The 16,534-nt window shown below is 30.9% G+C and overlaps 1 protein-coding gene across 5 annotated transcripts in view; it reads left to right on the top strand.

Annotated features, from left to right (window-relative positions):
- The window catches only part of IPO11 (importin 11), a 161,588-nt gene that overhangs the window by 73,021 nt on the left and 72,033 nt on the right, over window positions 1-16,534 (top strand). For all 5 annotated transcript variants that reach the window (XM_036225230.1, XM_036225234.1, XM_036225231.1 and 2 more), the window contains exons 21-22: window positions 5,411-5,526; window positions 11,958-12,034. In XM_036225230.1, the coding sequence (XP_036081123.1) occupies window positions 5,411-5,526; window positions 11,958-12,034 (193 nt within the window). The remainder of the gene's footprint in view (window positions 1-5,410; window positions 5,527-11,957; window positions 12,035-16,534) is intronic.

The raw sequence follows: 16,534 nt of genomic DNA, 5'->3' as shown, positions 1-16,534 counted from the left end.
CAAGGTACACCCATCTCTTGATTTACACGGCATTTTTTTCAGTCTAGTTTTTTTATACGAGGTAAATATCTCCCCTGTAACCTACTCTGTTTATGCAGACTTTTCCATTCACACAGTCTCATTTTACACAGTTCTTTCTTTTTCATTTTTATTACTGGTGATTATTCTTTCTAAAAACAATAGCTCAACTCAGCAACATACAAAGAATTAATATAACACAGTTATCAATGGAACATTTGAAAATTGATTGTTGTGCTGTGGCCAGGAGCAGTTGAAACTAATTTAACAAAATGTTAAATCACTGATTGATAGCCGTAGGAGCTGACATGACACACCAGTTGTGTCATAATTTAATTAAAGAATTTTGTAACACACACACACACACACACACGCATACACACAGCACTTCAGTTAGCCACAAAATTGGAAACCACAATTCTAGATCTTGATCTAAACAGCCCTTAAAATTTTGAACAGATATAAAAATTGTTACAGTGGATACTGAAGAATTTTTGAAAACATTAGCAAAAGATAGGGTTGGGAAAAGATTATTCAAAAAAATAAACATAAATAATGAACCCAAAGTAGTGCTTCCAAATATTTCAAGTGATGAAGATAGTGACTTTGTGCCTATTGAAAAGAAGGTTGATTGCTTTAGATTATAGCACAGACACTGATAGCAAATAAAATTTATTTTGGTTTTGCTGAATTTTCATTAGCATTTTTTTGTGAAAATATGTGAAGTAAATATTTTTATTACTTACGTTGGTTTATTTAGTATATATTTTTTCATATTGTTGGACTCTTTTTACTTGATTTTCTTCTACGTAAAAAATGATAATCCACTTAAATCGAAGGATGGGTGTACTTATATTGTAATTTAAGTTAGGTCACTATTTGGTGTTTTTATTTGTGTGACTATACAAAGGCCGTTGAAGGCACATGTCATTATGTTATGATTTATTTTCTTTCTTGTATAACCATTTTCCTAATCCCCACCCCTGTATTAGTAATTTTGTTTGCTTAGTTTGTAAGTTTTCTATTACTAAATAACACATTACCAACAACATCTATTTATTAACTTGTAGTTTTGTAGGTTAGAGGTCTAGCACACCATGTCTACACTCTTCGATAGTGTCTGACAGGCTAAAATTGGGGTGTCTGCCGGGCTAGGTTCTCCCATGAAGGCTTTGGGGAAGAATCTGTTTTCACACTCACATTGTTGGCAGAATTCAATTTCTTGATCTGTAGGGCTGAAGTGCCAGATTCCTTTCTGGCTGTCAGCTGAGGCCTTTCTCAGTCCCTAGAATCCAGCCACAATCCTTGAGCAATTGTTGCATGTCAAATCTCATAAGGTTTTGAATTTCTGACTACTTCTTATGCAACTGGTTAGAGAAAACTCTCTTTTAAAGGGTTCATATGGTTAGGTTAGGCCTACCTGGATGATTTTCCTATCTTAAGGTCACTTGATTTGGGATGTTAATCACATCTGTAAAATTCCTCGTGGTAGTGTCTAGATTAGCATTTGATTGCATAACTGGGTAATAGTTTGTGAACACTGGGGTTATGAATGGGTGTTGGTCATCTTAGAGTTTTGCCTACGACATTTAGGTAGCTAAACTCATACTCTTCATCTATTATCTAAACGTTTCCTCAGTATGTTGAGACATATGAGGTATTTTGTTGCTTTCATAATCTTTAAATCTGAAAGATTCTTATATGTTTTAGTCTAGACTGGTTTTACTCTATGTTCATGCACAGCTATTAGAACTGGATCCCTTTTCACAGCCATCAAAAGGTTTCTTCTATGCTTATTTTCTTTACTGGTCTTCTTCCTTGTTTACCTCCTCTCTCAAATGGAGCCCGTGAATACCAGTGGCATTCTGTAAAAGGTACACAGGACATAAAGTTTTTTTTTGAGATTCTTACATGTTTGAAAATGTTTTTATTTTGTAGTAGTGTAGTTAAGTATAAAGTTCTAGCTTTTTTCCCCTCAAAGTTTTAGAGGCATTTTTCCTTTGTCTTCCAGCTTTTAGAATTGCTTTTAAGAGCTATTTTATTTTAATTCCTGATTCTCGAATGCATCATTACGCCTTTCTTTTTTGACAACTTGTATGATTTTCACTTTGTTTTTGTATTCAATTTCATGGTGAGGTGGGTGTATTTTTATCCCATTGTTCTTGACATATCAAAAGGAAGCTCATGTTCTTGGGTTCTAGAGTATATTATTGTACTTTATTGATTATTTCCTGTCCCCCTTTTTCTTTTGTCTCTTTCTGAACTTCTTTTTACTTAGATAATAGATGAATGACGAAGTCCTGTATTTTATTGTTTTTGCCTGCTTTTTCTTCTCTTTCTCCTTTTTCTACTTTCTGAAGTTCCTCCGCTTTATTTTTCAATTTTTCTGTTGAGTTTTTCTTTATAATGTTTTTCATGTCTACGAGTTCTTTCACGTTTTGTTGAATAATTTTACATCATTTCTGTTTTGTTTCATGAATGCAATGTTTTCTTTTATTCTATAAATGCTATAATGACACATTTTCCAAGCTTTTTCACTATGTGGTCTCAGTTTCCTTCAAGATGCTGTTATCTGTTTGTTTTGTTCTCTGTTTTTTTTATAGTAGATATTATAATCATATCCGTTGATCCTTGGTTGTCTGCTTGTGTGTGTGTGCGTGTGTGTGTGAAAAATACATAAAAGAAGGAAGAACAGGATAATGGATTTTTAGGTAACCATTACCCAACTTCAAGAACTTATATTGTCTGTATAAATTTAAGAGTGGGAACTAAAAAATTGGAAGGGTTGTGTATGTATGGGAAACTTGCTGATTATGGACTTTTCCTTAAGGATGATATAGCCGGGTAGTTTTGTAGGGGAATAGTTTATGTTCTTGGCTCTTCCCTCAGTGAAAGATTCTTCAGTCTCATGCCTCTTACATGTTACATCTCCCTGTTTCGTATAGTGTCCCATGTTCTTGATTACCTGATATATCCCTGTCTTAAGACCAGAAAATAAATGGCCAATTTTATGCCGGTTCAGGGAAAGTCCAGTTGTTTGTGCATATGGATGAGATCTACTTTTTAAATACCTTCTAGAGGTCCTCTTATTTTTTAATATCTTCCTTTCAACTTTGCCTTTTTCCCAAAATACCCAGTTGCTCTCAGTTCCTGAGTCTTTTGGAGTTTCTGTAATGTAAATCAGGTTATTTCTTGTCCTTTTTTCACTGCTGGCTTTGAGATTTGGTTCTCTGAGTCTGCTAGAATGGTTACCACCTGGTTCATGTCACTTGAGTTAGGAAATGCAGAAAGAGGAACCAATTTTTAGTGGTAGACTTGAGTTTGAGATGCCTTCTGAGTGATGATATCCTATAGTCATTCAGAGTGTTCAGAGATTTGAGTTAGAGATAATAGATTTGGACATTATTAGCATGTATAGTGAAATCCTTAATGTCTAATTTTAAGTGAAATGATGTATAACAAACCAATTTTACTATAGACTAATTGATATAAGTAAAAGTTACATTTCTATGGCATTTTATCAATGTTATTACGAAACTACATTATTATTCCAGGACCTGCTGTACGTTAGAGTGAAAGACAATCCTCTGAAAAATGCCAGTGTTATTTTTTTTTCTTTAACTGAAAAAAAGAAAATTCACAGCAGTGGCAAAGATAGCATAGAGAGATTCCCTTGTACCATTCACCTAGTTTCCCTTTACGTCTTAGGTAACTGTAGTACAATGTGATTTCCCCACTTTAAGCATTTCTGGTAATTTTTTAAATAACTGACGAATTTATTTTTGAGCTTTCGTTATGTAGTAGACAATGTTTTGTAGTCATGACTGGGCCAAATGAATATTCACATTTACTTAAAACTGCATATCTGGGATTGGACCCATTCTTTAGGCCATTAGATAACAAAGGTGAATCTCTCAGGCTTTGACTTAGATGAGAGTCTTATATGTTTAGCAGTTGCTTATGTTAGTTAATGTTAGCATATTGTGCTCATTGGGATATGTACTAAGTAGATAGATTGTAATTTTCTGGGAAATTTTAAGTCTACTCGATAATCAATATGAACTTGACTAGTTTTTCTTAATGTTTTTCTTTTTTTGTTTTGTTAAAGATCAAGCTATGGAGAGTGAAATTTTAACGTACTACTTTATTAATTATGACAGTTTTATAATTCTCTTCTTTGGAAAAATTTTTAATAAGATCTTTCACCTTATTTTTAGTTCTAGAAAGAGCCAGAACCTATGCTTCACCTATTTAAGGATAAACTTTATGTATTTCCACCGTAGTATTTATACCTTACTGATAAAGATTGAATTTAGTATGCATATATTTCTTCAAAAGGGGAATACATATATATTTTGTTGTATTGTAATCTACTATAAACTCTATTGACATTTGAATTATTTTCTAAGTAAGGTGTTTGGTTTATTTGATTTCCTTTTTGTGTTAATCAGATTATAGAGATTATTATGAATTAGAAATGGACTTTTTATCCTTTTTGTTTTCTTTCAGAGTGTTTATGTTTAGTGTGACACACTGAGTAAACCTTATGATAGTAATTAGGCAAAGTAGAATTTTAGATTAAATGCCCTCTTCTCCCTCTTTTTTTGTGTTCTTGGTTCATTAAAAATACTAACAAAATTTCTTCATTAAAAAATAATGTACATATTTTTAAAAAGCTTACAAAAAGTAAAAAAAACCTCCTTTTATTCTCTTCCAACATCCTTTTCCCCTTCCCATATTTACGTAGTGTTAACAATATTTTGTTTTTCTCACAAGAAATATTTTTATGCATATATCTGTATATACAGAAATATAACTTTAAAAAAATTCCTTGGCGTGTAGAATTGTTATACACATTTCTGCGCTTTTTAAATCCAATTCATAATTATTTTTAAGATTGTTTTTATTCTGTGCCTAATTTTTTTTCATGGGTACTCAGTATTCTAGAATATGAATGTATCATAATTTAATTATCTTAAATGATGAACTTTTAGGTTGGGTTTATTTTTGATCAGTTAAATTTGGGTGAGATAATTTATAGAGTTTAACATTTCAGTGTTAACCCCTCTTCAGTAGTCAGAGATGGGAAAATAAATATTTATATGTGCAATCTCAAAATGAACAGGTGCGTGTAGCTTTGGTATATATGGTTTTACTACCATTGTGCAATTGGATAGTACCTTTTTTTCGCTACTTGCTTTGTAATTATAAACAGAACTAATTTTGTTTTAGGAGTGCTTATAATTCGGACCATTCTTTTAAGATTTGATTGATTGATTTTTTATAAATTGGTTTTAGGGCTTCTTTTTTTTAATATGACAGATGATTTTTTTGGTGTTGGGGGTGGGACCTTAGAGTGTCTTATGTTAAGTTTTATTTATACTTCCCATAGGGATTAGGAGCAGACAGCAAGAACCTGTACCCTTTCCTGCTCCCAGTTATTCAACTGAGTACAGATGTTTCCCAGCCTCCACATGTTTATCTTCTGGAAGATGGTTTAGAATTATGGTAAGAGGAAAAACTTGATATTATGGATCTTATTTTTTTTTCTGGCCTTCCCTACTCTCATGCCATTAAAGCAAAGATCATGTAACAGGGCTTAAAAACTCAACAATTAAAAACAAAAACATAAAATCAATTTTCCCGAACTGGGTAACATAATCATTCCATCTTTTTTTTAGTAGCTGTGACTCAGTGTAGGCTTACAGTAGTCAAAGGGGAAGTTTCTGTAAGAATTCAGCTGCATTTTATCTTTTGGAATTTAGAATGTAAAATTGGGATCTTGATAAATTTTCAAAACATTTAATGTGTTAAGTGAGATCTTGGGGGAATTGTTATTTTCAACCTCTTATTATCCTACCCAGTAAGTACTGAGATTATACCTCAGCCCCAAATGTTAGTGCTATTTAGTCTTGACTTATTATTTTACTAAATAAGTGTGTAGTGTCAAGATAAAAAACAAAACAAACAAAAAAAATCCCACAAAAAAACTGCTAGAAAATCATTTTGCTTTATTTATCTAATTGATGGCAATAGTTTTCTGCAGGGCCAATCTCTATTTAAAATGTAGTTTATAATACAGGAAACATTTAAAAATTCCAATATGTGAACTGATATTGGAATTAAAAAAGCAAATTACAGAAATTAACCAGTATTTGGGACCTCTCTCTCTTTCTCCTTTTTACCTTCTCTTCTTCCCTTTCTCCTTCCCTTCCTTCCATAGTTTTCCCTTAGTTTTATCTAGGAATGAACAGTTTTTTGACTTGTAGCAATTGTCTTTGGTGCATATTATAAATTAATGATCTGTATCAGAATGCTAGGTGTGCAGTTTTAAAACATAACTAGGTAGATATTTATTTGCAATTTGCATTTCTCATACTTTTATATTTGAAGTTAAATGACTTCTGCGTAGTCTGGTTATAAATTAGCATGTGTTGGTAACTTTTATATTCATATATTTTTATTTGTATAGGATGAATTAGTCTAGATAAGAGGTTGGCAATTATATTCTGTAAAGGAGCAGAAGATAAATATTTTAGGCTTCCCAGGCTGTGCACTTTCTGTCTCAACTATTCAGTGCTACTGTTTAGCTCCAAAGCTGTCATAGACAATATGTAAACAAATAGACATGGCTGAGCTCCAATAAAACATCATTTGTAGAACTAAGGTATGGGTTGGCTTTGGCCCATGAGCTTTAGTGTGCCAACCCCTACTCTAGATAACAAATTAAAACATTAATCTGTGGCACATAAATACTTTCCTATAAACATATAGATACTATATGATGTTAACTAGAAGAAAAATTTTAAAAGTTATAGTAAAGAGTCAGACTCAGATATTTATCAGTATTACAAACAGTATATTAATGTGTTTATTAAAAGTATATAAATTTTTTAAGTATTACATGAACAGGTGGTAATAAAAGTACATTCATTGTTCTGTTAATGTGAATTTTTTTTCCTAGCCTTTAGTTATTTGTAAACAAAATTAAGTCATTATGATTTTTTTTTTTTAAATTTACCATTTATTAATATCTAAGATTCTTTAAAAAATCAGGGTACACATGTCTTCATATATTTTTGTTAGTGGTTAGAACCCATTTGAAATTAGACCTAAGTGCTAATCCCAATTATACCACTGTATTAGGTTTGTAATCATCATCTATGAGTTTTAATTTCCTTATCTGTAAAAAGAGGAAAAATAATTCCTACTTCGCAAACATGAGATAATGTTTGTAAAGTGGTTAGCAGTTTGTATGTGATATTTAAAGCCTGAGAATGAGTGAGATTGCTTAGAAAGAGAAGGGCAGATAGAGAACGTTCTACTAAGGGTAGAATCCTGAAAAGCTTAAACTATTTAGAGATCACATGAAGAGTCATCAAAGATGACAGAGAAGAGCTGTCTACTGATACAGGAGAAAAACTAAGCCAAGAGAGGAGACTTTTTCCTAAAAGAGGAAGTGGTCAGCTATGTCAGATATTGCTGATTGTTCTACTAAGAGCAGTGCAGGGAGGTGAATTTGGCCACATGAAGATGTTAGGAGGGGTTTCTGTGGCGTATTAAGGGCAGAAGTTGAATTGGAGTAGATCGAAGCGTGAATTGGAGTTAAGCATATACAGATTGTGAGTATCAGCAACTTGTTTGAGAACTTTCACTGTGAAAAGGAGTGTAGAAATCTGGCAGTCTAGAGGGATGGAAGAGACTCTAGAGAGATTAATTGAAGGAGGCAAGAAGGGATTGGAATTTTTTTGTTTTAGTTTTGTTGTATTTGTTTGTTTGTTTGTTTAAGTAGCAGGAATACTTCATCTATTTTAACTGGAGGCAGGAAGATAGATTTCTGTATTGTAGTGGAATGAGGTACAAAGGTGTTCCATCTCATAGCTTCTATTTTCTCAAGAAAATATGAAGCATAGTTATCAACTGAGTGTTATGGGCTAGAGTCGGAGTACATAAAGATATTAAAGGTTTGTGGGGAACAAAGGTATAAACCAGTTATCTTGGAGAAGGGAAATTTCAGCCTATTAGGGATAACTTGTACCAGTTGATGTTTGTGGTCACATGTATAAAATGAAACTCTTCGACTCATTATGGTTGTTTTTTTTTTTAATGGATCCTTTCCTCCACCCTTGATATATCTTGCTAGAGATTTGTCAATTTTATTAGTCTTCTCAAAAACCAACCTTTGGCTTGACTTCTCTTTGTTGCATGTTTGTTTCCTATTTATTAATGTCTGCTCTTACGTTTATCTTTTTCTACTTGCTTTAGGCTTGTTTTTCTGTGTCATTTAACCTACGTTCTAGGATTTAGCTCAGTAACTTTTAGTTTTCTATACAAGCATATGATGGTCTAAAATATTTTTTTACACAGAATTTGAAAAAAGACCTTGTATGAACTTTTTTTTTTTTTTTTAATAGAATGGGGTAATGAATACTGGTAAACAGCCAACATCAGCTATGTACCATTAAATGTAATATGTTCTTCATCATTTAAAAAAACTAATTTGATTGTTTTTGTCATCTACTTGGGAGATTATATTGTTCTACTTTAAACAAAAAAAAACTCTCTTTAGAAAACTTTTGACTTCCTGAGATGAATATTACTTGATAGGATGAATTATACTTTAATGTACTGCATAACTGTTTTCTAATATTTTATCTAATTATTTTCCTCTAATTATGAGTTGGATCATTTTGTGATACTGTCTGATTTTATATCAAGGTTATATTTTACTAATTTATCAATTTTTAAAAATTATTTTCTTCATACTGGGATGTTCTCAATAATATGGTAACTATTTTTTGGATCATTTGAATATTCATGAATAAAGAAAACGAGCTAGACTAATGGCAGAGCTGGGAAGTTGATCACAGTTTTGGTAACGTTTTCACATTATTTCTTGGTTGTTAGTTTACACATTTATTTTGGTTTTGATTTTCGATGTCTTAATTTTAGCACTTAGTCCTTTAAGATACTAATAAAAATTATGTACATTTGCTTTACTTGTTATTCTTATCTCTTTTTAAAGTAATTTATTAGAGTTTTTTTATTAATATAAAAACTACATGTTAGATTTATGAATTCTACCTGTCTCCTTTCATTATTTCTGCTTCAGTTTTTCTTAAAACTGTCAGACAATTGGTTAGTTTATTGCCTTTGTTCTTCTTAAGAGCTAAAACATTTAAAGTTTTGAATTTGTCTTGGAGTATAACTGTCTATTTTCCTTAATTCTTAATATATATAATTTATTTTTTATTTCAGGGATAGCATTACAATTTTTTAAATGACTCTGTGCCAACATTATTTTTTGTTGTTATTAAAGTGTATGATTCACATCCAGATTTGTTACATTATAAACACAACATGTCACTTGTACAAATTTTTAAACTTAATGTGAATTTTAATGACTTACCATAGGCTTTGTTTTTGTAATATAGTCACATAAATAGTAATGATAGTGTTAAAGATGCTGTCTGCTTCCATGCCAGGGATAACCCACTGTACCAATATTTTAGTTTTCATTTCTTGGTTTTCTTTCTTGTGTTTTAATATTTTTAAAATTAGTACATTTATCTCTAAACAATACATTTAACTTTATATAAATTGTATTTTATGTGTGTTAACTTGCCATTTTGGCTCCTTGTCTTGAGATTTATCCATATTGATGTTTAATGCTGTGAATATAGGAGAATTCACTTACTCTGTGGCGTTTTGTTTGATATTCAAATAATGTGCCTCTGAACATGCTTGTACATGACTTCTGGTACAAATGTATAAGACCTTATACACTGTATACATTCTGCCTAGAAATGGAATTGCATGGTCATAGATCTATACATATGTGTGTTTATTTTCGAATTGATTATACCAACCTGACAATCCTGTGTATCTTTTAATCTGGCGGGGCGGCGGGAGGGCAGGCGTAAATTGTACATTTTTTTGGTTAAAATTTACATTTTCTTGCTTACTAGTCATGTTGGATATATTTTTATGTTTTTTACACTTAAGTTTATTGCCAATTTTGTGTCTTCTGTGAAATGCTTGTTTATGTGTTCTGTCCTTTTGGAGATTCCTTTGGATACTATTCATATGTCATATATATATAGTAAATAATCTCCCAGTATGTGACTTATGTTTTAGCTTTTTTTTGAGGCCTCTTTTGATACACAGTAATTATTAATTTATATGTAGTCATATTTGTCTTTTTATTTGACCTTTCTCTAACTGAAAGTCATAAAAATGTTCTTCTGACATCTTGTAAAGTTGTCTTACCTTTCTCATATAAGTCCTGGAATTAATTTTTTAATTTTGTATGAGGTAGAGGTCCAGTAATCTTACAGTTCACCTTTCCTTACTGACCTTTGGAGCCTCTTCTGTCCTATGCAAAAAGGTCTATTTCTTACGCTCTTTATTCTGTTTACAATATTAATTATACGGGTTTTATAGTAAATCATCTGATAAAGCAAGTATATTCCCCTATTTCCCATAGTTTTTTTATTTGCATGAAGTTTTTTTTTGTTTGTTCTTGGTCATTTGCCTTCCATAAAGTTTTAGAATCAGCTTACCTAATTTTGAGGAAGAGCCCTGAAGGGATAATGAATTGAAGTTTTATTGATTTTATATAACAATTTAGAGAGAATTGACATCTTCATGATGTTTCATTTTTGTATCTATGATTCTACTAACATCATCTGTTTAAATCTTAAGTATGTGTTTCAATATATAGAAATTCAGGTGGTTTTTGTACAGATGGTCTTTGACTTACAGTGGTCCAACTTATGATATTTCAACTTTATGATGATGCAGAAAGGATACACATTCAGTAGGAGCCATATTTCGAATTTCGAATTTTGATCTTTTTCTGGGTGATAGTAGTATGTTGTTCTCTCATGATGATGGACAGTGGTTTACAAGGGTAAACAACAGATACTTTACAGTGTACTGTGTTGCCAGTATTTTTTGAATGCTGTATTTTGTGTTTTTGCATCTCATCATTTTTATAAAATGCCGATTTGTGTCTCCTGCTTCTGGTGAGAAGAGGGCAATCACAATATATTTATTGATATGTTTAGTAACCTTGCTGAAGTGTCTTAGTAATTTAGAGTAATTTGTGTATGAATTCTTTCTGCCTCTCTTTTTTTGTCAGTCATGTGTTCTGTGAATAAAGACTTTAACTTTTTCCTCTCCTACTTGTATCTTTTTTTTAAATTTACTTGGCTTATTCTATTTGATGCCCTCCACATATATATTCAATAAATATGAAGGTAGAAAAAGTAATAATAGAGGATTATTTTTTGAGACATGTTTCTGTTTTTCTAGAGAATAGTTTCTGCATATCATCATTAAGTGTGTTTTCTAAGAGTATTTGGTAAATACTCTCTTATCAGGTAGAGGAAGTACCTTTCTATTTATAATTAAGAGTTTTTATAGTGAATGTTAGATTTTGAATAGAATTCTCACATCCTCTACTTCTTACAGCTACTGTGACAATCATATTTTTTCTTTAACTTCTTTATGGTGGGGGTTGTTGAGGAGGTCAACCAACTGTGTGCAGTTCTGTGATAAAACACACCCATATATATTTACTTTTTATACATTACGTCAAAAAAAATAAAAACAACGAAATAATTTTTATCTCTTCTTGACCAATTTAAAATAATCATACTTTTGCTTTATCATCCTTTTATTATGCATGTTTTAGTATATAGTTACTTTCCTTACTATTTTCGCTATGCATATAGAAATATATGATTTGTAGATAGGTGTTTTATTTTAATGAATTTGGTTTTTGGTTTTTTGTTTTTTAGAAAGGTGATTTTATAACTCTGCATTGTCTATTTTTCTTTCTTTAGATACAACAGTTTTTTTACATTTAAGTTGTATTGTTAATAGCTTTAATGATTATGGAAAGTGATTTACTCTCCCTCCTCCTTTCCCCCCAGGTTAGTGACTTTGGAAAACAGCCCATGTGTTACACCAGAGTTGCTTCGTATATTTCAGAATATGTCACCACTTCTTGGTACGTATTAAAGCATGAACTCACTACTGTTTTTGAATGCAACCATAATTTTGGGAATTATGAGTGACTTTAAATTATACCTTATATTTTTACAAATGTTCCCTGATATTGACAAATAAGTTGGATAGTGTTTTGTTTCTAGATTTTTTCTATACAACTTTTAAGAATCATTTCTGCTTATTAAAGAGCAAACGCTAAATTTACTAATTACTAAATAAAAAATGTTCTTAGGAAACTACCAATTAAGTTTGAACTTCGATAAAATTTCTGTTTGATAGCAGTTTTATGTGACGTCTAAAAGACTATATTGTAAAATTGCTTCTCTTTATCTTGGTTTTATTCATCTTTTTCAAAGTGATTTTGTGCTAAAAGTTTTTCACAAATGAGCTCTGTACAAATCTCTGATTTAGCTAGGGAACCACAATGTGAACCACATAGAATGAAGATTATTAAATATTAGAAAATCATATTATTCTTTGTTGAAGTGTTATTTATATATGAGCTGTGAAATCATGAAGCTTAATGTTTTTGAAGCAACATTTTTGGTACACGAAACCAGAGAAATGGACACTGTGCTAGGTGTAGGCTCTTAGTCCCTTTAAGCCACCTTCATTGAGATCTAATTAGATTCTTTTTTGCCAACATAAGCATGTATTCTGATGATAATTAAAATAGATAATACTTCTCTGTTACTTATCAGCTACCATTCACAAGTATGTAATGTCTTAAATTTAAAAAATGTTTTGTTTATAGAGTTGTTTTGTGAGGGATCTTTACCAGTACAGATTCACATGTAAACTGATGGAGTGTTTAAGGATTGCATGCAGTGCTATTTACTGGCCCTTTGATTCTTTTTCAGTCTGAACAGTACTGCCATTAAAAAAAAAAAGTTTGTTTGTAAAGTGTAAATAATATTTAAGTGTTTACCATTCAGAATCCCCATTCTTCAAGGCTCATTCATGAAACATCTTTAAATCCTTCATTAGAACTTTGGGTATACCAAGTAGTTTAATGTGGTCAGGAGGGGGTATTTATGTAGGAAAGTGCTAGGAAGAGGGAATACTTACTTTGGCAATATCTGAAGATTGCTTTTTCCTAAGAATTTATTTTTGTAAGCAGCTTTATTAGAGGCAAAAATATTACTGAGATATAGTGATACACTAGAGAAGTAGGTGCACCCTTACAATATCAACAGAAATGGACTAAAAATTATAACTGGTTAAAAAAATCTCATTTGCTAGATAATCATGACCTAGATAATTTAATTAGTCCCTCACATTTTCTGTTGAGTTTCTGTTCTTTTACCCCATTCTTTAGAATAGATGAGATCTCAAATAATGCAAAAATATTATATATTTTCTAATAAGGAGCCATCTGCTGTTTATCATCAAGAATTCCCATAAAATTATGGAAAAATTCCCAAAGATGAAGCCAGTGATGATATACCAGTCACTATTGCTAGGAAAAGTTTTAAGACATCATAGAGAAAGAGAATAGGAAATGCCGTTTCATTTTCTGTATTTTGGCGAAAATCACTTGGAGACCATATACAGTGCCACTCTAGCACAGTTTTACTGTAGGAAGCTTTGTAGTTGATGCACAGTACTCATGAATCAGTGAAGATTTTTTGTGTTCAGAACAACACCTGGTACATAGCAAGCACTTCTTAAGGGCTTTGCAAATATGTCATTACTTCTATTAGTACTATTAACATTACTGCTATTTTAAAAGAAAAAGTACCAACCACTAGCTCTGTGGGTTACTTAACTGAATCAAGAACTAGTGAAATTTCATCATGTGATCATTGATATTTGATTTAAACTTTTTAAATTTTCAAAGATTTAAAAACTTCTCTATAGTTTTTGTGACTATAGATGATATGGATGCTATCAAATTACATTTCCTTTTCAAAACAAAAAAGATTATGTATAATTTGTTTTATGCATCGCAGTATGTGTATTTACTACAATAAAATGAACAAACTGTTTAGTTATATCTGCATGTTTAATTTACCTTTACATTACTCTTATTGTTTTTTTTAGTATTGTACAACTAATTTATATTGTTTGATATGTAGCTTTTTTCATATACATTGTCACATGAACTTTAAAATTTATTTTGATATATAATCAGAATATTTTAATCTTTTAAGACTATAGATCAAAATTAATACTCATTTTTCTTATCAGTTTAAACATTTTTTCTTATTAGATCAGTGATTTTTAAAAATTTATTTAATGAATATGATAACTATTACCTTTTTAAAGTAGAAATAAAGCTACTAAAAGAGTCTCATTTTCATTTAAAATACATAAAGCCAACAGTATTGAACACTGAAGATGTCTAAGTTCATGGTTTTTAGGATATGTTAAGTGTGACTATATATGCAAGGCTAAAATTTGTTTTCTTTTTTCCTAAATGTAAGTACAACCATGGGCTGTAACTAAAAGTAATTCTAATAATTTAGTTCTAAGGACTTGGTTTTAAAACCTTTAAATCTATTTTTGAGTGTTAATTTACTTAGTATCTCATTACTGAAAAGATAAACATCTGACTGGCTTTTGTCTCTGTGTTGAAAATGCCAAACTAATTTTCCTTGACCAATAAAAATTTTTTGCTGTTAACTTCCCATCTAATTTGGAAGTGACTTTTTCACACCTGTCTTAATGGTACTCTTACATATTTTAGCCTTCATATTTTATCAAAATTTGAAATAGAGAAACTTACAGTTGCATTTCTGAATGTAAACGTTAATAGTGTGGTTAACAAAAATAGATTTCTGTTGAATTTCTGTAGTATAATTTAGTAATTTTTTTCTCTTTGCTCCCTTTACAGAAACTGAAAAGAATAAATAAAATATAACACTTGAAAGTACAAATTAAAAATAGGAGCAAAGAAAGGGAGAAAAGCAAAGGACCATTGTATAAATTATAATTAGACTAATGGATATAAATCTTATATGCACACAGAATAATTAGATACTTCAATGGGCCACAGATTTGTCTCAGAGCTCTCTCTTAGTCTGTGAAAAAAAAACTTGTTCACTTAAATGAGGGGTTGACTAGGACACTGTTGACATTTTCAGCTAGGTAATTTTTGGCTGTGTGGAGCTATCCAGTGCATTGTAGGAAGCTTATTATTAAGTATCCTTAACCTCAACCTACTAGATACCAATTTTAATAACCAAAGTTTTCAGACATTGCCAGATGTCCCCTGGAGGGGAAAATTGCCCCTGGTTTAGATAATTTGACTTTAATAATTCACAGGATCTGAAGATAATGTATATCTATCTATTGCATGGTTCTGATGCTATGACCAGACAATAATTTTTCCTCACTAGGAAACTCATGAATATAATGGACAATGTTCAATATACCTCAAAAGATAAATTTAGTAATTTTAAGGATATATTTAATATCAGTATTTAATATTTGTTGATGATCACATGCTCTAGAAAATTATAGTAAAAGCTATCCGTGGCATCATGGAGGAATGGAAAGCAACAGGAAGTGGGTCACTCACTTGAGTATTTGCTTGTATAGATGGATCCAGGAATATTTTTTAAAATACCTGTATGAAGAAATGGGCACTATGATTTTTGCAATCAATTTGTCTTGAATATTGTTTTCTTCATAGATTTTAATAAAAGTTTAGAAGACGATGATTTAGAAATTATATTGCCTACCATTGGCTGGAATTCTGTGTTCTCACTTAAATATAGACCCTTCTGCCTTACTTATCACAGGGGTTTCCAGTCTGCTTTTAATGTTGCTCTGCTAAACAAAATGTGCACAAGTCGACTTTACAGGACTTTATCTCCTAGAGGAGAAAAAGGACAGTGTGAATTTTTTGTAAGGATGACCTTATACAATTTAAAGGCCTACCCCTTTATTCTGAGATTTTGTTTACTTTTTGTTGTGAAAATATTTAGATGACAGCCTTTGTGTATGTGTGTGTCTTTTATTAGCATGGTAACAAGTTGGTCAGACCTTATCCTCTCTACATCCTCATTTTAAATTAATCTGTTAAATCCTAAAGTTTTAAATCCTAAAGTTTAGGAACTAATATTTTAAAATACATTTTGAGCTTGAGGTAGGACTGTTATTTCCTTGTGAAGTTTTTGAGAAATTTTCATATGAATAGGATGTCTTCTTACTCTGCTAGAATATGAGTTGGATAAACCAGGGTCAAGGTCAGGTCAGTATTTTGCCAGAAAAAAAATTTTTTTTTTTAATTCTCTTATTGTAAGTGAATTAATTTTTTTTTTTTTTTTTGATATTAACAACAAAGAATGGCAGGTTTTAGAAACAGATATTTTGGGGTCATGTTTTTTACCTGTGTAATTATATACATGTAATTTCTATTCTATTGTATTACATGTAATAAGACATGTAAAATAACACTGTATTCAATTTTAATAAAATAGTTTTCCACTTTACACTTGAAAAGGAATGGCTAAAAACAATATCTTCTTCCTATGTTATTCTGGTAATTACTTTT

Source organism: Rousettus aegyptiacus, unplaced genomic scaffold (genome assembly GCF_014176215.1).
Source record: "Rousettus aegyptiacus isolate mRouAeg1 unplaced genomic scaffold, mRouAeg1.p scaffold_m13_p_8, whole genome shotgun sequence".
In the NCBI taxonomy this organism is placed as follows: Eukaryota; Metazoa; Chordata; class Mammalia; order Chiroptera; family Pteropodidae; genus Rousettus; species Rousettus aegyptiacus.
Note: the sequence above shows the minus strand (reverse complement) of the source record. Positions and strands in the feature narration are given on the sequence as shown.